The 27,047-nt window shown below is 43.6% G+C and overlaps 1 protein-coding gene across 28 annotated transcripts in view; it reads left to right on the plus strand.

The window, feature by feature from the left end:
* Window positions 1-21,718, plus strand: part of CAST (calpastatin) — a 641,814-nt gene extending 620,096 nt beyond the window's left edge. For 27 of the 28 annotated variants that reach the window (XR_015309292.1, XR_015309294.1, XR_015309295.1 and 24 more), the window contains 3 exons: window positions 7,566-7,640; window positions 16,145-16,203; window positions 20,086-21,718. Coding sequence is in view for 24 of the 28 variants with exons in the window: in XM_086960931.1 (XP_086817057.1) it covers window positions 7,566-7,640; window positions 16,145-16,195 (126 nt within the window). In the remaining 4 variants the exon portion in view is untranslated. The remainder of the gene's footprint in view (window positions 1-7,565; window positions 7,641-16,144; window positions 16,204-20,085) is intronic. The other variant, XM_086960957.1, reaches the window with a different exon arrangement.
* Window positions 21,719-27,047: the final 5,329 nt, after the last annotated feature.

A 27,047-nucleotide genomic window follows, 5' to 3' on the forward strand; every position in this document is an offset into this window, starting at 1 on the left:
TAAGAGTTACAGCAAACAAATGATGGACGGAATGCTGACAATGCAAACATTCTCCCCCAGTCAAAAGATCTGGGTTAAATCCATCGTTCTTTTGCCCACTACGTCACCCCAGTTTGGACCCAGCCATATGCAAATCAGTCTTGATCCTGTGTCCCTTGGGAACAGAACAGAACGAATTGCCAGGCCAGGTCCTCTCTGGACCGGAAACAGGCGTCCTGGGACTGGCTTCAGGGTGTGTCACCCTTCTTCAGCCAGGCTAGCTTGAATCCAGCGGCAAAGTGAGCAAGGGACCCACGTCTGGGCATACCCATTCCACTTATGGCAAAAAGTGTTACAGCAAACAAATAATTGTCGAAATGCTGACAATGCAAACATTCTCCCCCAGTCAAAAGATCTGGGTTAAATCCATTGTTCTTTTGCCCACTACGCCACCCCAGTTTGGACCCAGCCATATGCAAATCAGTCTGGACCCTGTGCCCCATGGGAACAGTCCAGACCGAACTGCTAGGCCAGGTCCTCTCTGGACCGGAAACAAGCATCCTGGGACCAGTTTCAGGGTATCTCACCCTTCTCAGTGCTCAAGGTTCAGACTGATTTGCTTATGGCTGGGTCCAAACTGGAATGGCTTGGTGAGCAAAGAAACAATGGATTTAGGCCCAGATCACTGTACTGGGTTGAATGTATGACATTGTTCTACATTCTGTCTATCAATTGTTGTTTTTGCATTTGTCACCCCGAGTGGGACGGGTATGCCCAGTCGTGGGTCCTGTGCTCTCCATGCCACTTGAGTCAAGCTATCCTGGCTGATGAGGGCTGAAAGCCTGAAACCGGTCCTAGGATGCTTGTTTCCAGTCTAGGGAGGACCTTGCCTGGCAGTTCGGCTGGACTGTTCCCATTGGGTGCAGGGGCAAGACTGATTTGCATATGGCTGGGTCCAAATTGGAATGGCATGGTGAGCAAAAAAAGATGGTTTTAGGCCCAGATCTCAGTACTGGGGTGAATGTATGACATTGTTCTACATTCTGTCCATCAATTATTGTTTTTGCATTTGTCACCCCGGGTGGGACCGGTATGCCCAGACGTCAGTCTCGTGCTCTCCATGCCACTGGAGTCAAGCTATCCTGGCTGATGAGGACTGAAAGCCCGAAACCTGTCCTAGGATGGATGCTTGTATCCAGTCCAGGGAGGAGCTGGCCTGGCAGTTCGGGCTGGACTGTTTCCATTGGACGCAGGGTCAAGACTGATTTACATCCAAACTGGAATGGCATGGTGAGCAAAAAAATTATGGATTTAGGCCCAGATCTCTGTACCGGGGTGAATGTATGACATTGTTCTGCATTCTGTCCATCAATTGTTGTTTTTGCATTTGTCACCCCGAGTGGGATGGGTATGCCCAGACGTGGGTCCTGTGCTCTCCATGCCAAACCTGGCTGATAAAGGCTGAAAGCCCGAAACCGGTCCTAGGTTGCTTGTTTCCAGTCCAGGGAGGACCTGGCCTGGCAGTTCGGCTGGACTGTTCCCATTGGGCGCAGGGTCAAGACTGATTTGCATATTGCTGGGTCCAAATGGGAATGGCATGGTGAGCAAAAAAACAATGGATTTAGGCCTAGATCTCTGTACTGGTATGAATGTATGACATTGTTCTGCAATTTGTTCTGCAATTTGTCGGACTAGAGTTGCCCTCCGTGCAGGTCAGGAATATTCTCCTGACCGAAGTGCTTCAACAACATTTTGCCCTTCAATGAGGCACTAACTGATGTCCTTCTAGGCATGTGGTCCAAGCCTAGGACAGGGGCTCCGGTGAATGGGACATTTGCACGCCACCATCGCTCCGGGAGACCCAAAGTTCCTCAGCCAACACCCCACCCCTGAAAGCTTGGTGGTGCAGGCTTCTACATCCCAGGGTGCATTCCCTTCTGCCCCTCCGAATAAGGAACCCAAGATGCTAGATTAACTTGTAAAGAAGATGTTTTCTTCCTCCAGTCTGGCATTGCGGTTGGTGAATACCGCATACTTACTAGGCCGTTTCTCCCACTCCGTTTGGGAGACAGCATAGCTGCCAAGGTTTCAGATTTCTTAAGTGTGACATTTTCTTAATTTCAGTGTAATTATGAGTGACATTCAACGACTATGAGTGACACTTTCTCACAAGTAAAATCAAGCAATGAAGACGAGGGAAACATATACATATCAGAAATAACAACCATTTGAGGGACGAGAGAGCACCAGAATTGGAAGGGTGCAAAGCTACTGCCCTTATATAGGGGGGCTGCCTCGAGGCTGTATGTTACCTTAACCAGGCCCCAGACTGAGGGTTTGTCAGGGAAGCAGGGGGTGTGGGAAGGCTACACATATGGGCCTGCTGCCTGTAGGCGGTGTCGTTGTAGCCAGGCCCCAGATTCAGGGGTTTTGAGGGAAGCAGGGGGGATGTGAGAAAGCTTAATTGCTGCCACTGATTTTGTGCTAATAAATAAACGCCACATGAGACCCCTGAAAGGTCTGTAGGGTCCAATACAATGCGGATATACTGAGAACAGCTTCCAAAAAGTCTTAACAATGGGGTAGCGTAAAGCATCGGCATATACGGCTGTGCAGTGCAGCTTTGTGCATGGGCAAACAAGGTCTGGCAAGGAAACGTTTAATGACGAACATTGTAATTACTAGCAATATGGTGTAAATAGAGGTGCGTGTGTTTTTCAATTAATGCGCACTAGAAGAGATAAACAGTTCACGACACAGCAGAGGATCCAGAACAGTAATCTAGTGGTGCCATGTAAACATCCCCAAATAGTACACCAAAGCAGCACTTGCTGCCTCCGCAAACAACTGCCATCACGTGAACGTTTCACAAAACCAGCAAAGAAGCCTAAACCAAGCACGGTACAAAGAAAAGACACCACTCTGCCAATATTAAAACTGCGGTTTGCCGCCCTGCTCCCTTCCGCAGGCAGCACAGAGGAGTCTGAACTAGCACCCCCTCACCTCTCTCCTCACGTTGACCAGTAGTAGTAGTGTTCAACCCTAATAAAAATGATTAAACAGCAGCTGAGCAGCGTCCGCCTCTATCGGTGTACCATTACCTGCCCAGCCCCTTCAGCCTGCAACACGGCACCAGATGACAACACCAGACTGGTTTAACTAAAACCACTGGACGCCCTGAAAATAATTATTCGACCAGCACCTGAAGTAAATACGTGCCTCTGCAGAGTGGAGTTAAAGAGTAGCAGTAAGCTGCGTCTCCTCGATCCTTTGTGTGACTCCAGCCTTTGGGGGGGAAAAATGGGAAATGTGTGAATCCTCTTGGCTTGTTCTGTTCTTCCTCTGCCCTCATGCTTCCTGAGCCGGCCCGGTGTGACTCTCTATACCGGTGAGGACCGGTCCTCTCACTCACCGGACCACGGTCTCCTGACTGCATGATGCAGCAGGGCCCTCTCCCTCACCCAGTGCCCTCGAGTTGGCCCGCCGGTCCCGGCTGCTCTGAAATAAAATTGCCGGTCGGCGGCATTGCCATTATTAGTTCTTGAGCCTGTCCAAGCGTGGGGGCCTGACTGGAGGGCAGGACAGGTCTGAGGTGCGAACAGCAGTGTGGAGTGAGCGAGCACGGCCAGGCCCACAAACCGCGCAAACTAGTCAGGCTGTGCAAGATGATGACAGGCCTCATCAAACATAACTTCTTGCGATGTTAGCAGGACGTGAGATGTCAAATCCTTGCAGGGCTATGGCCAGTCTGAGACTGTCACTCAGACCGCGGCGCCGCGGAAATCAGATAGATACATTGTAGCAGCACTGACTGACTGCCACTGTGAGGCTAAGTGAGCCTGCTCAGCTGCTCGAACTGCCCGAAGCCTGTGGGAGCAGCCAGTGAAGGCACTGGAGCGCGCAGCTACTACTGTTTGAAATGTGCTTTCTGTGACAGCTGAGACTACGGCATTATGTGTGACAATGCATTTCAGTGAGGTGATGCGGAACACCGCACTGAAATGCGTTAGCGTCACACCTGATGCGTGATACTTGGCAGGACTGAGACAGTTGCGCAGGTGCTGCCACAAATCCCGGAGGATGCCCAGGCAGTGCTCTCTCAGGCAGTTAAGGACAGGAGAGATGCAGCAAAAATCACCATAAGGTGTGGCCTTGGCACAACGTATTCACTGGGCAGATTGATTTCTTCGACAGTGGTCTTGAAGCGCCCCACCTGGCTTTGGACAACTGGCTTCTCGGGTGATGTCCAAGCAAATTTGATGGACATGCCCTTTCATGGATCCTGTATTTTTGGGGAGTAGGCAAATCCAGTCAATTGCCAGCAGGAAGAGAACAGGTGAGAGCAATCAACCCTGACGGACTCCACTCCTCTCTTGCAAAGCTTGAGTGAGTTTTCCTCCATGCACTATCTTGCAGGTCAGCCCCTCTTAAGACTTCTTGATGATTCTTACAAGTTTATCTGGCACACCGTAGTGACAGCAGTTTCCACGGATCTGTGTGTCCACACTGTCAAATGCCTTCTCATAATCTATGAAGTAGAGGGGGGGGGGGGGGGGGGGAGTTCAATTCCATTGATTGTACAATGATGATGGGCAGTGTTGCAATCTGATCTAGGCAGGATCTTTCTTTGCGGAAGGCTGTTTGCTGGTCTCACAACTGAGCTCTGACTTGTTCCTAAATCTGTTCAAAATGACCCGTACACATTATCACCAAGAGGAGGAGTCACTCTACCTCATGACTTGAAAGACTTTTTCGAAAAAAAACAATTTGCAACACTAAATGGCAGGGGTATGCAAAGCATGTGAATCTACAGCACTACATGTCACAAACCGATGCTTACAGGGTAAGCGTGCGAAAATGGGGTTCAGTTGCAGTATCCCTTCAACACCCGGCCCCTCCCCCCACACACACTTTTTGCCTGAAATTTGATGCAGCTTTGACTGTAGAGTATTAGGTCCCTGCTGTCCAGGTTCCCAATACCAGTGTTCTTTCCCTGAAATTGACTATTCAGGCTTTCCTGTTAGTCGCTAGTAAAAGGTACATGGGTGCCTAGGGCATAGGCACTGAAAAGGGTCCCCTAGGGACCCCTTACCTAGGCCATGCAGACTGCCACTACTGCATCCATGGCCTAGGGCAGACAAAACAAAGTCAACATGGCACGCAGCCTGTGTACCATGCCAACTCCCACTGCCAAAAGAGCACTCTCCATTACCCCTAGGGCCCATTATACATGCAAAAATGTAGCAACCATGGCCTTTCTCTCAAATCTACCTGATATACCTCTCCTCAGCTTTCAACACAGTCAATCACGACAAAATTCTAAGAAGACTGGAAATCAGGATGGGTTTATCTGGAACGGTCCTTCAATGGTTCAAAAACAGAACGCAAACGTTCATGGTAAACAAAAATCTTTCTCCCTCTTTACCCAACCAACTTGGAGTACCACAAGGCTCAACTCTGTCCACTACGCTATATAACCTATATGTCAAACCACTAACCGAGCTATTACAGCAAGCAAATATCTTCTTCCAAATGTATGTGGACGACACTCGATTTTACATCAAGATCTCCTCCATTGAAGAGAGAGGTGATGAATCAAGCTCTCGAAAAGACTGTCCACTAGCTAAACAAACAACTTCCTCAAGCTAAACTCACAAAAAACTGAATTTCTATTAATCTCACTCCCCCCCCCCCCAAAAAAAAAAATCTCTTGGAATTACACTGGATAAGAACCTTAACATATAAGCGCACATCAACCTGTTAGTTAAAAATGCCCGCTTTCGTCTTGGCTATCTCAGAAAAATGAAACCATTCATCGAGATCCTTGACCTCAAAACTGCAGTACAGGCTTTAGTCATCTCAAAGTTGGAGTACGGATGCACTACCCTCTCGGGCTTCCCAAAATCTCAACACCCCCTTTGAAAGCCTGTCTCAATGCAGCAGGAAGACTCCTAACAGGATCTAGGAAATTTGACCACATTTCGCCACAGCTGAAGGCGCTCAACTGGCTACCTTATGAAGCTAGAATTAACTAAAGATGGCCTGCATCACTCAGAAAGAGATACACTACAATACCCCCCAGTACCTATCCCAAAAACTTACCTTATCGGGGGGAAACTGACATTTTAGGAGTGCAGACCGTTTACTCCTGAAACCCTCTCGTTTCAGCAAGAAAAAAACTTCTGACAGGGCGTTCACCGGAGCGGCACCAAGAATATGGATCTCCTCTACACCACTATTCAAAAAGGAAGCAAAATCATTCCTGATAAGCACATTCCTCCCTTAATTCCCCAAGGCACTGAACCAGTCTACGACTTCGAACTTGTTTCCTCAAACCCCTTATTGAGTCCTTCACTTCTATGACTGACGCAAACTTGTTCATAATGCTACACGCTCATTGCTCCTACCTACCTAACCCTGTTTAGAAATATTTTGATACCTTGTTTGATCTTTTGTTTTGCAAAATGTTCTTTACTTACTCTGCCTACTTGCAAACAGGACCCTTCCCTGGGTCCTGTTTGCGCTATAGAAAACTCTAAAAATAAGAAATATATGTATCTGATATATTTAAAGCCTCTACTTGGTCAAACCCACACACTTTTACTAAGCCATATCATGTGGATGTCTTAGACAGACAGTAAGCCATGGTTGACCAAACAGTCTTGAAGACCTTATTTCAGACATCTGTATCATCCACATGCTAGCCTCTGCTTCCAAGGGGGGACTGCTTTACAGTCTATGCAGAATATTTGTATCAAGACCAACACATGCTACATACTGAAAATGTTACTCTGTAAGCATCTGTTTGTAGCGTGTAGTGCTGTGGACTTGCATACGCCCACTGTACTTTCTTGGAGTTAGTGGCTCTATTTTGCAGTCTCTTCTTTGCTAATTAATTCCCTTTCCAAATTGCACATGTGCACCGCACTGCATTTACTCAGCACTACTTAATACTCTCTCCTCCTCCACGAAAAACAATCTAACATGGAGTTGGTGCCAAGAAATGGTGAAGCCACACTGCATCCTGAGACTCAAAAGACTTTCTTTGAAGAAAAACAACTTCAAACATCTGAGCCAATACTAAATGGCAGAAGTATGCATAGCATGTGAATCTACAGCACCACACACTACAAATAGATACATAGCAATTGAAATTTTACTTATTATATAGATCGATTTTAAGTAAATTGTGCAGTGATTGTTCCCGAGTATTTTGATGGGTATAGAGAATGTATCTAAATCTGGTGTAACAGTGTACCTATAACAGTAGCACAATCTTTGCATGGAGTTGAGTTCCATGCCGTATAATCGTGACTGACTAAAGTGATCTTGAAATATTAATAATGTTAGTGATAGAGTAAAAGTTAGTAATTTTATTGACCTAACTACTAATAAACGATCCTTACAGAAATATTTCCAAAACTTTGCTTACTGCATATCTGAAGCCTGAAGAGTAATTTTATTTCAAATGAAGAAAAACATGAGCTGGTTGCTAATTGAACAGGGATTCGTGGTATGAAAAGGCAGAAGCTAACATTTGTACTTTGATAGTATGTTATCTCTGACTGCCGTGTCGTATTTTCTAGGACAAGAGTTCCAAGGACAGTGCACCCAGTAAGCCAGCTTCTAAGGATGAAGGGAAAGGAAAGGATTCAGCAAAGGTATAGTTGTGCTAAATGCACATTGATTGCTGACATGTTGCAGTATTTTTTTGCAGGTTATATCCAGCTTATCAGTTTTGCTGGGATGTCCGACCTATGCTGCCTTCTCCGGCACTGAACTGTGTGCATGATCGGGCTAACTAACCGTGTTTACTGATTTGTTGGTATCCTTCCCTAGAATTACTCTATTGTCAACAGGAAGTGACAACACATACAATTGTAATATTTTCTTTTCAGCAAGGCAATTACTATGCTGAATGTACATTTGGAACGATCCCAACCACCTGTGCAGTTTAACACTATGCTTGTACCGGGATTAGATATACATAACAACCAGAAACCCTGGCTTGGCCTTCATGGTAAACTATTGTACTCCTGAAACATTGGGTAAGTTCCAGTTAGTAAGCCTTGATTCCCGAATTGGTTGGGCTGGTAGATCAAGGTTAGTCATTGGGTGGGAAATACGCTTAACATAATGCCCATTAAGAAGGCATATTTTATACATCAATTTAATCAGTCTTCAGACGGCAGCCAACCCAGTAGGATGACCGTTCAACAGACTGCTTACTCATTACAGAGTATATTCAGCTCACTGCCCCTTCGCTTTAATGGCTTCATCCTCCTGTCTGTATGTTCCAAGCAGGACTGATGGCCATTACTTTCAAGTGAGAGTGAGCTGCTCTTGATAAACGTGCCCTTTCGCTTATTGTTACTCAAACAGGTAATATTTTTTGTAGAGGGCAGGTAGTAGAGACACAGTTGCAGACCACCTACTGACTATGCAAAGATACAGGACCTAGATATGTCAGACTGATAGGTCTTGCCATGTGCTGACTGCACATGTAGAGAGTGATATCTAGGACAAGGGATATAGAGGTAGGTCTGTTGGCATCCTGATCACTGTGGCATAATGACTGAGAGGAAGGTTCTGCCATCCAATAGCTAGTTTGTCCACTTTGGCTCCTGCAGAGGTATATTTCAATCTCTGCTTCCCCCACTTAACCACATCATGCGTCCACATCCTGTTTTGACACAGTCCCCCTAATTACCAGTTTCTAATTCAGGAGATAATTCTGCTAATTAATAGTTTGGGGAAGGCTTGGAAAGAGCAGAGTGACCACTGCCTCTTCATGCTGTTTCTGCTTTTGTTTTTCTCCTGTAATAATGAGAGTTCTTCAGTGGTGAAATGTGTCCATTTATAATCGATTTTTTAATGGAATCAATAATAAACTGTGCTGAATTAGGCTCTTAAAACTGTGTTTACAGAATTCAGGATGTTATTGGTATAATATAACAATATTTTAACAAATGTTTTGCTGATCAGCATTGTCTGCCACAATTGTTGGGAGGGTGCAGTAGAAGCAGTCACCTGCACGAGCCACCTGCAAAGGATTAAAGATGCCATTTGAGGTGCCTTGACAAACAGCATGTGCTAGAAAGCAGACCTGTGTAATTTTCTTCATTTGGAGGACATATGCTGTAGATCAAATGTGATATTGTATACTTTCCATACACCTATAAGCATAGTTCACCAACTATCAATGGAGTCCGTCTGTGTTGAAAAAAAACAAATACAAACAACAAAGTCAAGAAAGAGTTGACTAGCTGTGGCAGAAAAATGGCAAACCATCAAGGACAACACAGTCAGTGCCGATCCCTTTATATCTGTTCAACCTATATCCATAATGGCTCCTGTAATAATATCTCCTTTAACTCCTGTTTCTAGAGAATTGAAAATACATGAAGCGCTAATCAAGAAGAATTTAATTTAGTATGCACTTGCCCTACAGCACTTTAATGCCACTCATTTAGTATTAATATACATATCCAAAAGCCAAGTGCCAAAAGAAGATCATGGTTTGAGCACCCACAATTTGGAATTCCCTAAATATTTTTTTTATTTCATTTACCATTTTCAGATGTACATGTGATGCTGCAGATCCTCAAATTCACAAAATGTGCACTGAAGCAGATAAATAGCCAGAAGTAGGCATGATCTTTTTTTTTTTAGCTAAGGGTAGTTCTCAAGGCATATTGTGCAAATACTTACCCTTACCTCACACCTATTTGTGGCGAAGTAATGTATTTATTGCAGTATTTTGTATAGCAACAGTATGTCACCTAGAGGATACTTCAGAATGCTTTGATTATGGTAAATGTGCACAGGTGACCAATATGTTAGTGCTAAGTAACACGATACACGGTCTTGTGTGAGGTTATGCACCTTTCTGGTGAAAGTCTGGCCGATATCTCTGCAGCTACTGAGTGGTAGGAGATATTTTGAAGAAAGGAAATTAGTGAATGATGGAGAACATAATAATAATAACGGTATTTGTAAAAGCGCGAACAGCTGCCTCAAGCAGAGGTGCACCGGCGCTAAAGCAAGACAGAAGTGCATCCTTACTCTGGCCTAGTCCTTCGATTCAAGGCTAAAAAGCCAGGTTTTTAGTGCTTTCCTGAAAAGTGGCTCAGATTCTACCTGTCGCAAGAAGTTAGGTAAGGCATTCCAAAGCTTCGTAGCCACAGCCATGAAGGATCTCCCTCCAATCTGTGCTTTCTTGAACCTCAGAACATAAAGTAAGTTCAAGGAATTCAATCTCAGTAGCCTATTCTGTTTATAACTACATAAGCGCCGCTTCAGATAGCTTGGACATTTACTATGTAAGGAGTCTTTCAAACATGACCTACAGCACAACCATTTAAAGTCCAGTTAAGACACTCCAGGTAGAATCTTATCTAACAATCTCATGAAACAGATCTTCAAGTCAAAGGGCTTGTTTAACAGTTCACTTTTTGGAAGTTTATGGAAAAGCAGGGGATTGGGCCTTTAAATCCCAGTGTTTTGGCACCAGAACTTACAAGTGGGCTGTGTGCATGATAATCAGTCAGAGGGTCCTATTTGTCTCACTGACCTTATACCTGGTGCAGAGACATTTGAAATCATTTTGGACACCATGTTGCTAATGATTGTGTTTAACATAGGCTCTTCTCTTCATAAGAAGGATTATTTATCCACCAGGTTTTGTACTGGCTTTAGCCTCCTTGGGAACTATCTTGGGGAGGGAGGCCTAGCAGATTACATAGTAGTAGTCCATGACCTTTATCAGCTCAACTCGCTGGTTTAATTTATAGGATGTTACGGAACTTATATATTTGAATGTAGCAGAAGAGAAAAGATTACCACCAAGACTTGAAGAAATTAGATTTCCTGTCTATGCTGAACTGACTTCCTTTCTTGGTTTTTTAAAATGTTTCAATTTATGTTCTTTGTTTCTGATGGATCCATCTAACCACAGAATCCTGACCTTTAGATTATTCCTCAGGCACCAGACTGAATTCTGAAGTTTTCAAAACAGTTCTCCTGTGGTGGGCATGGTGGCATCATGCAGCTCCGTGTTGACCTTATCCTGCTCTGGAAATGCCAGAGCAGAGCTGCATATAAGCCCCACCTCTATGTGCATATATCAATTCCTTTCTTTCTGGACCACTGAATGTGGATCCAGTGCCCTGGACCCTTTTTTTGTTGATTACCAAATCCATTCAAATTCTTTTTTCCAGTATGCAAGGAAATGATGTCCCCACTGAAGACTACAGGATATAAACAGTACGGTGATGTTTGGAAACAGATGCCGTGATGGACCTGCACAAGGTCTGCCTCTGATGTTGGGCTTGTGATCATGGCTCCAAACCATTTCCAGAATGTGCCCTCATTCACCCAAAAGCGTTCGAGGACCATAAAGCAAAGCTGGATGTCTCAGAACACTGAAGGAAATCAAAGGGTTTGCACAAGACCCACTCCAAATCAATGGCACATATCTGTTACACTTTTGAGACAATTCCTCCAACTGGCCTTCTTCGTAGTCCGTCATCTTGTAAGCCAAGTCAGAGTACAAAAAGAAACATAAGAAGCAAATGAGGGACTCAGCCACACCACTCTCTGTCAACAAACATTTTGGGTGGGCATCAAGATGCCAATCGATCTAGCTCCCGATCGATGAGCTGATTCCATAACTTTACAGGCAGTTCGAGATGCTGCTGCAGATCTAGGCCTTTAAAGAGCCATGCTATTTTTTTGGCACTCTACTGGCTCCATGTGGTGCTTCTTCAGGCCCCAAATAGACACAAGGGCCTCCAGCTGGGTTTCTGCCAGTGGCTCCACCCTAGGCAAAGTCTGAGCCCCTCAAATATGGCTCTGGTTCCACATCCCTTCTGGTGCAAATTTCCACTATACACCAAGACCTGCACCAATTCCTTCTCCATCAATGCCATTCCTGATGTCACCAGCACTGGAGATTGAGCTACTGCCAACTCCATCTCGATGAAGGTTGCATTGTGACTTTACTCCAGCACACCTAGTTCCAGTATATGCTGACTCTCTTCTGAGCTTTCCTCAAGGCTCCATCAACGGTTTGCCCTAAGTGTGCCACCACCTGACAGTAATGATTGTGATGATAGGGATGATTTACTCCCTAATAACGATGACAACAGTGTATTCATGTATTTGCAGGCCAATGAGACCACCGATGAATGAGAGAGCTTCTTTGGCCGTAGTGATTAGAATTCCGGCTAAGATTCGAGACGTAAATACATAAAAGATTGTATGAACGATCTTGGGCATCCTGAATATTACTATGAGCCAAGTTCTATAATTTCCGTCACCAGGAGTGATTTTAAAAGATATTGCATGATGCACCTGTAGACAAATAGATTCGCAGTTGAGGCGTTAAGAGCATCGGTACAGTCCAACCAAATGACATTGACCACTTATGGTATTCAGCCATACCTAAAAATTACATTAAGCGGATATGATAGACTTGTACTGACCCGTTTTAGATTATGGATTTTCCATCATTAAATAAGTTTCCACACAATAAACAATTGGCCCGAAACGTTGTCCAGTTGCCATGTGATGACCTCTCACCAATCGCCATTACATTTAGTTTCATGTATGAAATGCAGAGAAGGAGATGGATTTTACCAATTTTAAGGTTATTGGGTCTGAGACAATGCTGTCCAGCATTTTTATTACTTCAAGTTTTAGAAAATGAATGTTTCACAAGGTCAATCGCATCCTTTCTAAAAAGTGTAAATAAATGTAGAAAAACTATTCTTATATGAAATCCCCGAAGTAAGGTTTTTGAGTAAATCTGTATTACTAAACATTTTGTAAGTAATGTATTTTACTCAGTTTTTGTTATTGAATTTCATGGGTTTTACTGTGTATGCCTTTATGATTTTTCTGCAAAAAATCGAATGAAGCTTTTATTGATTAATTGATTGATTTAGGACTGATCATTTTATATGCCTTCGTAAATTAATATTAAAATGAGATGGCCCACAAACTAGAAAAAGTAGGTAACTTCACAAATAAGAACCATAAAGAACCTTATAAAAAACTAGTAATATACCATTATATTTAGATTACCTAAATGTAATGTGATGCACCAAGAGGAAAGCCACCTTACAAATACGCTCAAAATGAGTTTTTGATGGCTTCATTGTATTGACACCATAAATAATGTGTTCACATAAGAGTAGAGAAAAAAGTATATAAGTGCAAGGTGATACAGTAGCCAAACAGCAAATGTTGCTCCATAATTTGCATGTGAAGAGGTACATAAAAGATGGAGAACTACACAGACGATTTAAATTCCAAGTTCAGTTTTGGTCACCACAGTAGAAATGACTCACAGACTTTGAAAACCTCCAGAATAAGGAAATAGAGCATTTGATTTATCACGACTGAGGAAAAAAAGTAAAATAATCAAGTCAGTTCTCTGTATTTCAATTTAAAAAATCATAAGAGGAGAGGAGGAGCCAAGCCGGCGACCGAAATGGCCGCCTAGTCCCTCGGCTCCGATCGTCGTCTCCTGTCGAGACTGCATCCTGCGCGAACCACCGCGGCAAGACGGAGGGTACGGGGACATGAAAGCATCCGATCATCGAGGGTGCAATCCCGAGGTCCGTGCCTGCTTCGGGAGGCGAGAAAACGTCGGCGATTCCAGCGGCCCGCAGCAGCTCTAAGACCGGGGACTCGGCCATCTTGCGAGGCTGGACCCCGAGTAAACAACAACGGCCGCTGCTGACCTGGAGGGACCGCTCAGCTTTGAGGGGGGGTGTGGCGGCGATTCTCCTGACCGCAAGTGAAGACCGAGACTCTCCCTATGCCCCAGCGTAATCGGGCAGTGCAACATTGTATCCACTCGCATTCCGCCGAAAGGTATTCTCCTAAACATCCCGCTTTTGGCGGGATGCTCCCTAATTTCTTACGAGCCGCCCTTCACCTGCACTAATTCCAGCGGTGCCTTTTGCTTGATCTCGGTTACCCTGCCGGGGGGGCTACATTGTTCGCCGCCTTCCAGCCCGCGCCCCGGCCCTACACCGGCCCTGATCTGACCCGCGCTACTATGGTGAAGGAGACCACAACACACGGGGTACACAGAACTGGTCAGCGCCTCGACGCATTGCTGGCTTCTTTGGCTGCCCTTCGTGAAACCTTGGTGCAGGGCGCCCTATTGTTGGGGGGCAAGTTGGATACCATGATCCTAGCGGTGGAGCCAATGATATCGGCTGGCCCGCTCGTGTACAGTGAGACGCCGTCTTCAGCGCCAGGAGGCTTCAAGATGGCGCCTTTCACCGCAGCTGGATGGTCGGAAACACGGCGTCCTGGGACTTTCCATATGTGTACTGTTGGATGCACCGGGCGTTTTGGACATGCTAGTTTGGATCTGACTGCAATATCCTTCCCCAACGACCTGTTGCTTTATATTCTGGCGCTGTTCCTGCTGTACTTTAACATTGGACTGGGGTTCTCCTGTGTTGCTACGTGGCATGGAGTTTGGAAGGTCTGTTTCACTGACTGGTTTCGCACGCCGCACTTGCTGGAGATTGATACTGTCGCTGATTCTGGTACTTTAAGCAAGACTGGACAAGGATAATTTTTCCCCCTCTGGGTCATCGTCCCTTGTGCTGATATCGTGAGGGCTGCTTGACACGTTGTCCTCCTTGATACTGCGCTGCGTTGACTCTGTTCCTGGATATGTTACTTTGCCCTGATTCTTGCTGCTCTGGTTCATGTACTGTGCTCAAATAATTTCACGTAAGAGAAGGGCCGAGGGACTGCTATAGGCTGGCTTTCATTCTTGCTTGTGATTTTGGTTGCAAGGGGTATTGCTTTCACGGCGTTGTTACTACAGTGGGTGTGAATGCTTTGGGAATGCGAACTGTACCGCCTTGTGATTAATCCTGTTTTCGGTGTGTTAATTCTCACACTCCGCTCGTAGTTTTCCCTACTGTTTATACATTGCTCAATGTTTACCCCTTGTACTGATATGTTTCACTCGCCGGCGAGGGGGCACCGGGTGCCCGGGAGCGGGTTTGCTCCTCTCCTCCTCCACTCTTTATAATTTCCCTACTGTGGGGCAGTTCCGGGGCGACAGGCACGCTGTTAGTGGGTTAGGCCGTAGCCATTACAGGGGTGCAGGGTGGCGGGTGCGGGGGGGGTTTGTTGTTTTAGTTTGTTTTGTTCTATGGTCCCTATCGCTCTTTTCCGGCTTTGGGAGGGTCTTCCTCTTTAGTGGGGCTGACTGTCACTGGGTCTCACACCTTTGTCCTTTCTCTATTATTGGCATCTCATTATTCCTCTATCCCTCGCCTTTTTTAGGGGTGGGCTTTCGGGATCAGACTTAGTAAAGTTGCCTTCTGTATCGTTGCTATTGTCTAGGTTTTTGCGCTGTGGTTGCTTTGATGGTAGAGTTGCTTACTTATAGCCCACCACCGATTGTCACTGGGGTGTATCCCCTCTGCTTCTTCTTTGTCCTTTATGTAAGGTGTGTAGTCCTTGTTGTTGCAGCCCCCTCTCTTCTTCTAAATTTAAAAAAGAAAACCTCATATCCTATGTTGCGCACCCCGCAGTCCTTCTAATGTACTTTGAAGTATCCTGCTTGTATATTGACCTATCGCATGCTACTCTCCTGTTTTTATTGACTGTCTTTGCAGCCGGCCATGATGGTTGTGGGCTTGCGCATGTATCTCCTGATTTTCCAAATAAAGGTTTTCAAAAAAAAAAAAAAAAAATCATAAGAGAATATATACAAAATGAATCATTAATAACATATCACTAAAAGTTCCTTCTGATGTAAAATAATCAGTATTGAAACACATATATTTGTGTGGACTGACAACTGTATACGCATTGTCATGAGTTATGAAAGGATTAAAAATAAATTGAAGCAAAATTGTAGCTAAATTGATATCAAGGTTGCCTAAGAAAAAGTTTAATTATCATATGTCGATCTCTTGAACAAGTGGTGTTTGGAAGCATGCCTCTAAAACATTTCAAGAATATTATTGGTTGTTGTACCTGGGTACTGATAGTTTCGCTTCTGTAATTTGGGCAGGATTATCCATTCCGTATTTCCACCGTCCTGTCATATAAGAGCAGAGGTTTTTGTGCCTACGAAATTTGGGATGTTAACTGAATTCTTTATTTATTGTTATTTCAGACAAAAGAGCAGTCTTCATCCGCAAAAAAAGACAACACATGTAAAAGTTAAGCTAATAGGTAAGGTTTAAGTTTATTATTAATTCATAGTGAAAATGTCAGTGTATTTGTTATAAAAAAATGTTTAGGTCAAGCACACTTTTTTGGTTAAAATGATGATCCTTTTAAACTTGTGATAACCTGAAAGCCCTGAATAAATGTTCATCCATCTAAGATCCTTCCTCATATATTTCAGGATGACCCGTCAAGCAGGTTGCAAGAAAGACTGGGGATGGTGATCACAAAACGTAAAATCTCCATGCATTTTTCATAGACTACTTTTGGCAGGGCTACATCAAAAACTGCTGAACGGAATGACAGATTTAGCAGGAAGATAGATCTTGGTCCACAGGTTGTGCTTTCTGTGATTTGGTGTAAATCCGTTCAGGAGTTTTTGAGAAACTAAGGGTGAAAAATGGTTGTATACTTTAACAGGTGGGCTCGCGAGAGTCCCACAGGCGTTTAGTGAGAGCCCAAAATCAAAAATGGAGGCCTGTGATTGGTCAAGAGGCCTGTTTTTCCTGTGAGCCTTCACACTCTTGTGGGAGTGAGAGGCTCCAGTGAGTCTCACGAGAAAGAGTGCTCTGATTGGCTGGCTGTTAGAATGTTAGAAATGAAATAACCGCCATTACTGTTTACTGTGAAAAATAGTAAAAAGGAAGTAAATGACATCTCAATACACAATTTAGTAGGAATGCATATTGTGGTCCTTATATTGGAAAGGAAGTGCGTAAGAGATGATTGCTGTGATGATTAGAGTGTTAATTTGTTTGTTTTTATGTTACAATCTCGTGGGACTCTCATGGATCTTGAAAAGTAGGAAGGAGTAGGCGATGTTTGAATACACTGCTACGCACACTTGTTTCTGTAGGGAGGAATTGGTGTTTATCAGACTGTACTATTAGTCACTGGTTTAAGAAGAGTTGAGTAGAGTTATGGTTCACCCACACACCTCACCACGTACACACGTCATCTGAGGGAGAGGTCTAAAATGAGGGCAGTCCCTCCCCACACTTTACTGCGCACATCTGTCATTTGAGAGAGAGATCTGAAATGAGGCCAGTCCCTCCACACACCCTACTATGCACACCCATCATTACAGAGAGAGGTCTCAGCAGAGAGGCCAGTTCTTCTGTACAACCCCCTGCACACACCCATCATCTGAGAGAGAAGTCTGAAAGTAGAGCCCAGTCCCTTCCCACACGCTACTAGGCACAATTATCATTCCAGAAAGAGGTCTCAGCAGAGAGGCCAGTCCAGCCATACACACTACTATGCACACCCATCAACTGTGAGAGGGGTCTGACTAGAGAAGGCTGTCCCTCGCATCAGACAACTACACACACCCATCATGTGAGAGACTGGTCTGAAAAAGAGAGGTCAGTCCATGTATACACTGTACTACACACACCCATTTTCGGAGAGAGCTGTCTGACAAGAGAGGCCTGTCACTTATTACGCACACCTGTCATCTGAGAGAGAGAGGCCTGAAAGGAGAGGGCAAACTCTCCCGACACAGTAACACACACACCTGGCCGCCATCATGCACTGCTTATGATCTCCCATATGACATCGCTCATGACATGTTCTGTGGCATAATTGTTTACATCGCTGATGACACTTCAAATGACATCATTAATGGCAACTGGTGATATCATCCGAGATTTAAGTACAAAATACCTTAGAAGAAAATAAGCCATATAAATGCCATCAGAGAAACTCCTCTCTTAGCTTTAGAAAGTATGGGATATGTACCACATTGACCCTATTCCATACACTTCACGAGTAGGTAGTTCACATTAACTGTGGACCATAGATATGTGGGAAACCCTCATTGGATACGGTGTTCAATCTGTAGCCACCTGATCAGAGCAAGCCAAGCTCCTAAAAATACTGAACATCTCCTCCAAAAACAATGCCCTAGTATGGACAGCTTTTATCTGTCTCAAACTCCTGACAGTCCCTGGACCTACATCACAAAACGTAGTTGATATAGGTAGGGAAGTGAATACTGTAAACGGTATTCACTCAAAGGAGAGAGTTTATTCTGTACCAGACTGCAGACAGTGAAACTCTCATGACAAATACACTACAGAGTAATACAATTATCTACTGAGCACAGTGTACACTGTATGCAAACGTTGCCCCAAGAGCGACAGTTCACTTAAAATAAACAAGATTTGAAGGTGCTAAAGATCATACTACGTGCAGTCTTCATACTGTGGTGGAAGCTTTACTGATAGCCATTATTCTGAAGCAAAACAAACACTCATACATTAATACCTGGTGCACAGAGTCTTCTATGCTAAGTAGAAATTCTCATGCAGAGACAAATCCGTCTAATAACTTAATGCTGTTTACAATATCACGTATGTAGTACGTAGATTCTTTGTCCTGCTGGAAACCTTTTCTACAGAAGTGGAACATAATGAACACAAGTCAACTATCACCTGCATCCAGAGTTACTCTTCAATACAAAGATTTAGATTTTCAATACCTTTACACACCTATGATTCATTAGAAGCACATGCATTTTGTAAACACTTGAACCCATTAGCTGGACACAGGCTGTACGAAATTAGGTATAAAAGTAATATGGTAGCTTCCCACCACTATGTTAACTAAAAGACAAACTTACACACTCATTGGATGATGTCATCAGTGATATTACCTTGAGGTCATAAGCAGTAGGTTGCAGGGGTGCAAGTTATAGTTAGCACTATTAAGCGATATGGATGGCATAGACCATCCAGACCTGTTACATTCTAGCAGAGACTATCTTGAATCAGAATCCAAAGGTGGCTTCTACAAGGAAGAACGGAGTAACGTTACCTTTTCTAATAAATGTCTCTATCAAAGATATAGGGCTATGCATTTCATGATGTACTCCTCCGCCTCTCTTTCTCTGCTGGCTCAACACTGTATCCCCTCTGTGTGGCTTGTTCTAAATAGTAGCAGGGAGCACAGGGGGTTCTTCTTTAGAGTACCTAGGATTGTAAACTGCCATGACCTCCAAACAGAATCTAGTTCAAGTTCAGGAATTTGTATAGCGCTTGGGGTGCATTATTTGTCGAATAGCCAGGTTTTAAGTTCCTTTCTGAAGGATATGTGGTTCTGTGTAAGGCGGAGGTGAGTGGGGAGAGAGTTCCAGGTCTTGGCCGCCAGGTAGGAGAAGGATCTTCCTCCCATGACTTTCAGGAGAACACCGATTCCAACGAAGATGGAAATACACCTGTTGTGGCTGCACTTAAAGGAAAATATTGAATTTCTAATGTTGCAGTCTCATTTTCGCCACTATTCCACCTTTTATGGTTCATTTTCACGTTTTTTTAATTTGCTCTACATTTTCCGTTCTGCTGCCTGGAGTAAAGGAACAACAAAGTGGCCAAGAGCAGCCCGTGGCTAGCTACAAGATACTTTAGCATAACGTTTTAAGCAAAAGATGTGCTGAATCCTTTCAGTAAATAGAAGTGGTTAGTTTTTTTAGAATAGAGCTATGAGGAAGGTTAACAATCGGCAGGAGATGGAGATTACTGTGGTGGGAACAGCGGCATCGACCAGTGAGACGGAAGATTATAATTTTTATATGTTTAATGGGCGTCTGTGGGGCCCATCATCATCCCAAGGTGAATAAAACTTGTATCGTTGAGCTACAGTAAAAAAAGTACTTTTCTATTGAAATAAAATGCAGTTTCATTGTGTTCATACCTCGTAATAGAGATGCAATAATGGGTTAGAAGAGGTTGCTAGTTGATGGAATAGTCTTTCTCAGCTGTGTCCTACCTTGAAAAGCATAGGCTTTCTACCAGCTCCTAAATTGTAGCAATGGCTCCATGTAGACAGGTTTCCTCTTGAACACGTTTTTTAAAATGTCTTTATTGGCCCTCATTTTATGTTTTTCAGGTCACCGGGCGATCTCCAGCTAGAACATGGGAAGTTGCTTGGGAAGAACAAAAGCAGTTACAGCAGATGGTTATTTTGGGTCAGCATGTATATGTTCTAATAATGCTCCAGGAACATCGTTCTTAAACTTTTCATCTCCTTTTGTATTAAATATTATGTTTCCTCCTTTTTTATCTCTTCGGTCAGGCTTCATGAAAGAAATATGCTTTATATTTTTTAAAGAATAAATATCACAGGGACTTCTTGAGGCAAAATAAAAAATACAAACCTTTGCACATATTTTTCATTAGTTAAAGATCTGGGTAGTGATGACAAAATGACCCCTCTGGACAGAATTAATTGGACAGTCTTGCGTGGAGTGTGTTGTTTTCTCTGTTACAGCTTTGTATGCTGTACTTTGTATTTCCAAGAGTGAATGTTGGAGAATTAAGAGAATTAAAGAGGGCTTCCCTCCATTATAGTATATATTTTTTAACATTAAAACTACTGATCACCACACGCTCCTAAGGGCTTCCCAAGCAAAGAAAGGATGCATACACACTCCAGGTCCCGCCATGTGAGTATGCTAGACATGGACTTAGCAGATACGGCTGGATACCGAGAGGCAGCTGTGGACTGGGAGCCACAAGTGGGGACCCATCACGATAGTCATGCAGTGGAGTGGCTTTTAAGTATTCCTGATTCCTGTCAAGGCGTGGTACTAAGGACAAGACATGCCTCGTCGGATGCTTCTTATACATTTTGTACATTCAGGTGATACTATATTACCCTGCTTCGGAAACCCACAAGCGATTTCTCTTTGAAGATGTCTGTGTTTTATGCAAAATACACTAAAAAGGTAGACTTCAGATCATATTTTGAAGACGTTTTATCCTTTTGTATGTTTTTTGTTGTTTTAAGGCCCACCAAATATGTGCTTTATTAACATTTGTGCAGTCCATCCCCTCACTAGCCATAAGCCGACAGGACAATTTTCTCTGACTCTCAGAGATCTTATTCGCCGTTCAGGAATCAAGATGCGCTCTTATTCAATACCTCCATACCTCCAAATACACGTTATTTGTATAGACATCCTTACTAAAAAAAAATTGTAAAAAAAAAAATCTTTCGTTTAATGAACAAAATAAATGTGCTTGAACTGCAAAACCTTTACCGTGTATCACATGACGGAAACATGTCTCTCCTCCCAAGAGGGCCTACCATGACATAGTTACAGCCGATTGTTTAAAAGCTCTTCGCACCATGGATGATGCAGTGTAGACTTAAACTATGCATTATGTACAGTTTATATAGGATAGGGGTGCGTGTGTGTTTGCGCGCATGTGTGCATAGGGGAAGCCACGATAAACGACAAGTAGTGAATGTAAGGACGAGGGATGCTGACAGTGCCTTCCTTCAGAGCACCTATCGGGCTCTGCAGGTGCGTCCTCACATTCTAATTGTCCACCATTGGTCTTGTGCCTGCATTGTATATCTGTTTGCACTCGTTTACAGTAACCAGATCCCAGGGTTAGGCTGCCTTTAGAACCGGAAGTGAAATACTATATTGACAATTTACCTAAGACTGTATCAATGGCAGATAAAAAGTCTGCTTTGCACACTAAGTAATAAAAAAAGGTTTTAGAAAATGAAATTATGTGTGTTTTACATTGTTCTTTTTATTGTCATTTCTTATCAAGAAATTGTCTACGCTGTTCAAACTGACAACTTTTACCCTGCAGTAGACGTTTCGTTATTCGGCCAGCCAAAATGGGTTTTCTGTGGCACAAATATTTGTGAATATTCAATTGCCCGTTTCAGTAGGCCATAAAAATAAATTTCGGAATCAAATTTCATGCCTAAAGTTGAAACAACGCAGTTTAGCCTGCCTTCCTTTTCTGCCAAGGATTAACTTGATTCACTAGCAAAGTAAAAATTCCTGAAAATGTTTAGTGCAGCTTGTGTGAGCCTATTCACCATAGCACACATCACCTCGAACATATTCATCCCAACCAACACAGTTAGACATCTATTCAGGAAAGCAGTGTAGTATGTTGCATTTTACTTCACTGCACATTAATTACTAGCAGATAATCTAAGAAATAAACGCTGACAAACTAAACAGGTTTGGCTTTTTATAAGTGAAGTGATCTTGATGGGTTGTTGAGTTTTTTGAGTGGATGGAAGGATATGTATGTTATTGAAATAATGGATGAATATGTGAGTGAGTGCATGGAGGCATGAATAGGTGAATGGGCGAGTGACTGCATGGCTGATGAACGCTCAAAGGTCTGCATTGGTGAATGTTAAATTAATGAGCACAAAAAGGAAGAATGGACTAGTACCAAATGTTGACATATCCTGGAATTTGGCTTTTCGTGAAAAGAGCATGATGCAAGGGGGGGCTCTGAGCCTAAATCTAGGACACACTGCGTCAATCCACTATAAACAGCTCTTCTTGTGTGTAACTGGCATTGCAGACAAATAGATGCCCACAACATGCAAAGAATTACCACCATAAGGGTAGGTCCAGGAGGGTGCTAATAGTAGACATTCCATTGGGGATGCCCAGAGTATGCCAAGAATGACTTCCATTATGACATGATTATGCAACTTATTATCATTATATAGGCAGAATTGTGCAAGAAGTAGAACTGCCATTACTTGGATGTCAAAGCCAGCTTTGCAACAGGCGTGGATACCTTTAGGACCATTGTCCCCACAACATGGTAAAGAGTATCACCATTTTTCCAGGCCCAGCATTAGTCTAGGGTTGGTCACCGCTGTGCTGTGGAGTTCCCCATAACACCAAGAATTATATCCATTATGCCAACAATTCTCACCATAATCCCAGAAATGGATAGCACCATGTCATGGGTCTTCTAGAATGCAAGTAAATTGCTACTATTATGCCAAGGCCAGCATAATGCCGAGATGGTCTCTATTTTTCCACAGATGGCAACATAATGCTAGAAATTATCACTGTAATGTCCGAGGTCCAAATTGCATCAGAGATGGACACAGTATCCAGGAAGGTAGGTCACCAGAGCCCCTTGGTTGCCTGAAGTAGGGTTCAGAGAACAGGCAGCTTGGATACTACAAGAATGTGGGGCACAGGCCTGGAGCACTCTGGGTTACAAGCCATGTTCCAGTGGGCCTATTCCAATGTCTCCTGCCATCAAGCTACTGGTCTAATTAAGGGGTTAACAGCAAAACAAGGTAAATGATGTGCACCATATCTTAGAAGACGTGTTGAAGCCGGGTGGGGTGACGTTCCTGGTGTTCTCTATGGTGAGGTAGATGTTTGGTCTTTGACATGCTCTCTGGTTGAATCTGGGGACTTGTTTGCAAATGGGTGGTGCATACCAGACATGTGCCAGATGGGAGCACGTGAAGCCATTAAACGGCAACGTGGTGTGGACCTTGGCCAATGAACGTTCACATTGTCACCTGTTATGTAAGAGGATTTAATGATACTAGAAAGTCCCGGCATGTCCATACATGTTTAAATGTTGTGCAGGTGGTGCTGCTGCCAGACACACTTGCCACCTGAGTGCAGAGGACAAATTTGCTAGAAGCTGGGGCACACACCGAAAGTTAACCTGGATTAGCCACTCGAGAGGAGTTGCAGTACTAGTGCACAGGAATGTTCTATTTAAGCACATTCACACAGGGTAGAGATAATAAGGCAACATTCATTATTGTGCTGGGAAAATAAGCCTCAGCTATATCACTTTCTTGAAGATATGACTCCAATACACAAGACCCCATGTGTTTCATGAAGGTCTTATAAAGTATACTGGATGTTTGGACGTTATACTGGGTGAGGGAATTTGAATCCAGCCATGATCTCTCTGCTGGATAAATCTATGCTTGCTGTGCACATTTACAAGTCAACAACACAATTGGGGACCTACTTATGAAGATTTGCTTTGCAGCACTGCGTTTACAGGGAAAGAGGAGGAATTTGCCTATATTTCATGCTGGATTGTTTTTGCCCTTTTTGCACCTTCCTGCACGAAAACAATCCTGAGAGACATATTCCCCTTTCTTTGTGTGCTGAAAAATGCTGCACACATAGAAATTGGAAGTAACAAGAATAAAAAAGACATTTCTCCTAGTTACGCCTCACCTGAGAAAGTGTATCTTTTTGGCGCATTCCCAGGTCTGCCATTGATGGTAAATATGGGACTGCATCAAAATCCATGGGAGTTGTGTGGAAGCACCCACGCAACACCCCTACAATGTAACTTCTGATTTATCAGGCCACTCTGGGTCAAAGAAGTGTCCTTGCTTGACTTGATAAATCGCATTTGAGCGTTTGTGTCACGCATGCACCATGGTGCAATCGCGATGCAAACCCCTGCTAAATAGGGCCCTTACTGTCCAAGCCTGTACTACAATACGATCTGATGGACAGCTGGGGGCAGAGAAACCCAGATACATGGGATTACACATACTTTTCAGATGTCATCCTGTCTCGAGATGCCTGTGTCTGGTTGAGGGACTAGACAACATGTCTTGCTCTATCAGACCTCACCCAGCGACAGTGATGGCAAAGGTTTCCTCAACTGAGGCAGGCAAGCGATGCTGGCTCTTTCCGTCAGAAGTCCTGCAAGAGGCAGCCTTCAAATCGGAATCCCTCTGTACGTAGTCCAGTCTGCATCTGGAAAGCTTTCCAGGCTTATGTCAGAGGTATCTTCCTTTCTAAGCACAATCTAGACATGGACAGGGAATCTTTCGGGAAGTTGCATGACTTGATCTAGAGTTCCATGGAGCAGCTGATGGGGAAGTGAAATACCTCAATAAATATGTGACAGGTGGTGAGGGGGTTGGCTGGGTGCTGGCTCTATTGTTTCTCCCACACTAGGCATTTCACGGTGTCTTTGAGGTAGAACATACACAATGTCCTGCCTAGAACAATAAGAGAGCCCTTTATCAGTGACACTGCCACACTTCAGTGGGTGAAATGAGAGAGGCAAGCAGCAACTCAGTGGATGGGAACCCTCCCTGGGGCGATTCTCTCCGAATCATAATTATGAAATTGGTATTCCTAATGAATGAAACTCTTTTGAGTTTCAGTAGAAATTCCTAGTGGGAAGCAAAAAAGACCTACCTCATGCATATTGATGAGGAACGTCGCAATTTGAGACGCATTAATAATCTCAGCCATCACAGTGATGGTCGTCTACTGAGGTCAGCAGACTACCATGTCTGTTATTGCTTTTTATTAAAGCAATCTTTTTTTTTCTTTTCAAATATAGCCTGTTTTACCTAAGGAAAACGGGATGCGTATAAAAAGAAAAAATGAAACTTAAAAACATTTTCGAAGTGGAAGGGGTCCCTGGGGGCCCCTTCCTATTTGCAAATGGTTACGACCTCCTGCGAGGAGTCAGTAAACTAAAAATCTTTGCGACTGTAATTAGGTTGCAAAACATTCATACATCCCATTCAGATTCAGTATTTAGAAAGGATGCTGTAAATGCACCCCTTCCAAATACCGAACTGCAATCCCAAATTGTGTTTTGTACATATGTAAAAGCATTTATAGGACGAAAAAGGCCGTTTCCTACCGCAAAAATGCTTCATACATGTAGCCCTTGTTGATTTCCCTGCTCCTATATGCTTGACAGGGGCGTAAAACAGGCCTACGCATCCCCTGCAGTGCGAGGGAGGCCCGAGCTGCACGGGGCCCGTACTACCCCAAATGCAGGCACGCAGAAATCCCCTTTTGAGAGTAAGGAAAGCTGTTTCAAAATGTAATCCTTCTTGGCTGCCTGTGTGCTGTGGCGTGAAAATTTCTGATGAAAAATGGCGTTCTAGAATTTCGGAATATCAACGAAATATTAAGTTAATTATGATTGCAGGATGCATGTGAGGAACAAAAAGTGGAATGTTATAGTTTTGGTGAAAAAGACTAGACATACTTGGAAAGGCAGTACTAGCTTCATTGGTCCATTTACTATTGTTGCTATCAGGAAAAATGAGGTGAAAGTGAGTGAAAACTGGATGTATATGGAGTATAGCAACAGCGGACCCTAGAGTTGCCGGGGGTAAACATCACAAGGTTGTTGTGAGTTCCTTTCATGCAAGATAATTCTTTGTACTTATATGCGGTGGCTTCTTTAAAATGTCATTGTCGTGTGAATGTTCTTAGGTCTGCTCTATATGTAGGCGCTATATATGAGAGGCAAAGGAATCTATCGATCTTGGCAAAGCGGAATTATGCCCAACTAAGAAGATGAGAGAGGGATGTGTCATATTGTGTGCCAAGATTGGGCCGGTTGGCAGTATTCCATGGTCTAAATGACTTGTATTGATGATTATAGTCACGTTATCGACTTATCATGAGCTCTGTCCCTTCAGAATTTCAAGTTAGTCAGTCACTCTGTTGTTCTGCAAGTCTTCCAACAAGTGGTCAAGACATGATCAATAGATGTACGAGTAAGTGGATTCAAAGTTAAAGATTGTAAGATGGATACGCTAGTTTTTAAGATTTACAGCTTCTAAGTACACTAGCAGCTTGGGTGAGGGGCTCTATGCATGAAAAAGTGTGCCCTTGAATGCAAACGTGGAGGCTGACCAACACAAGCATTTGCAATGCAATAGGTCTCGCATTTGCGAGAGTTTAAGCTATTGGCATTGTAAATTGCAATGCCTTTCATTTATGTTTTAAAAACCAACACGTAAATAAAAGGCATTGCCATTTACAATGCCAATAGCTCAAACTCTCACAATTGCGAGACCTATTGCATTGCAAATGCTTGTTTATTTTGTATCCAGTTTTCTAAGCCTGTGCCGTCTGCGACTCAATCTTCTCAGTATACAAGTCTTTGCAACCACTTAGGCAGCAAGAACCGGTGTCTCAAATAAGTGGACAAGCCAGATACCGAGGATACATTGTGAAATAAGGATAGGGAGGTATTAAAGTGCTAGCACAGTTTATTTCAAGTGCTTAATTTCTTTAACCCACGAAGCAGCGA

Source organism: Lissotriton vulgaris, chromosome 3_1 (genome assembly GCF_964263255.1).
Source record: "Lissotriton vulgaris chromosome 3_1, aLisVul1.2, whole genome shotgun sequence".
Lineage (NCBI taxonomy): Eukaryota > Metazoa > Chordata > Amphibia > Caudata > Salamandridae > Lissotriton > Lissotriton vulgaris.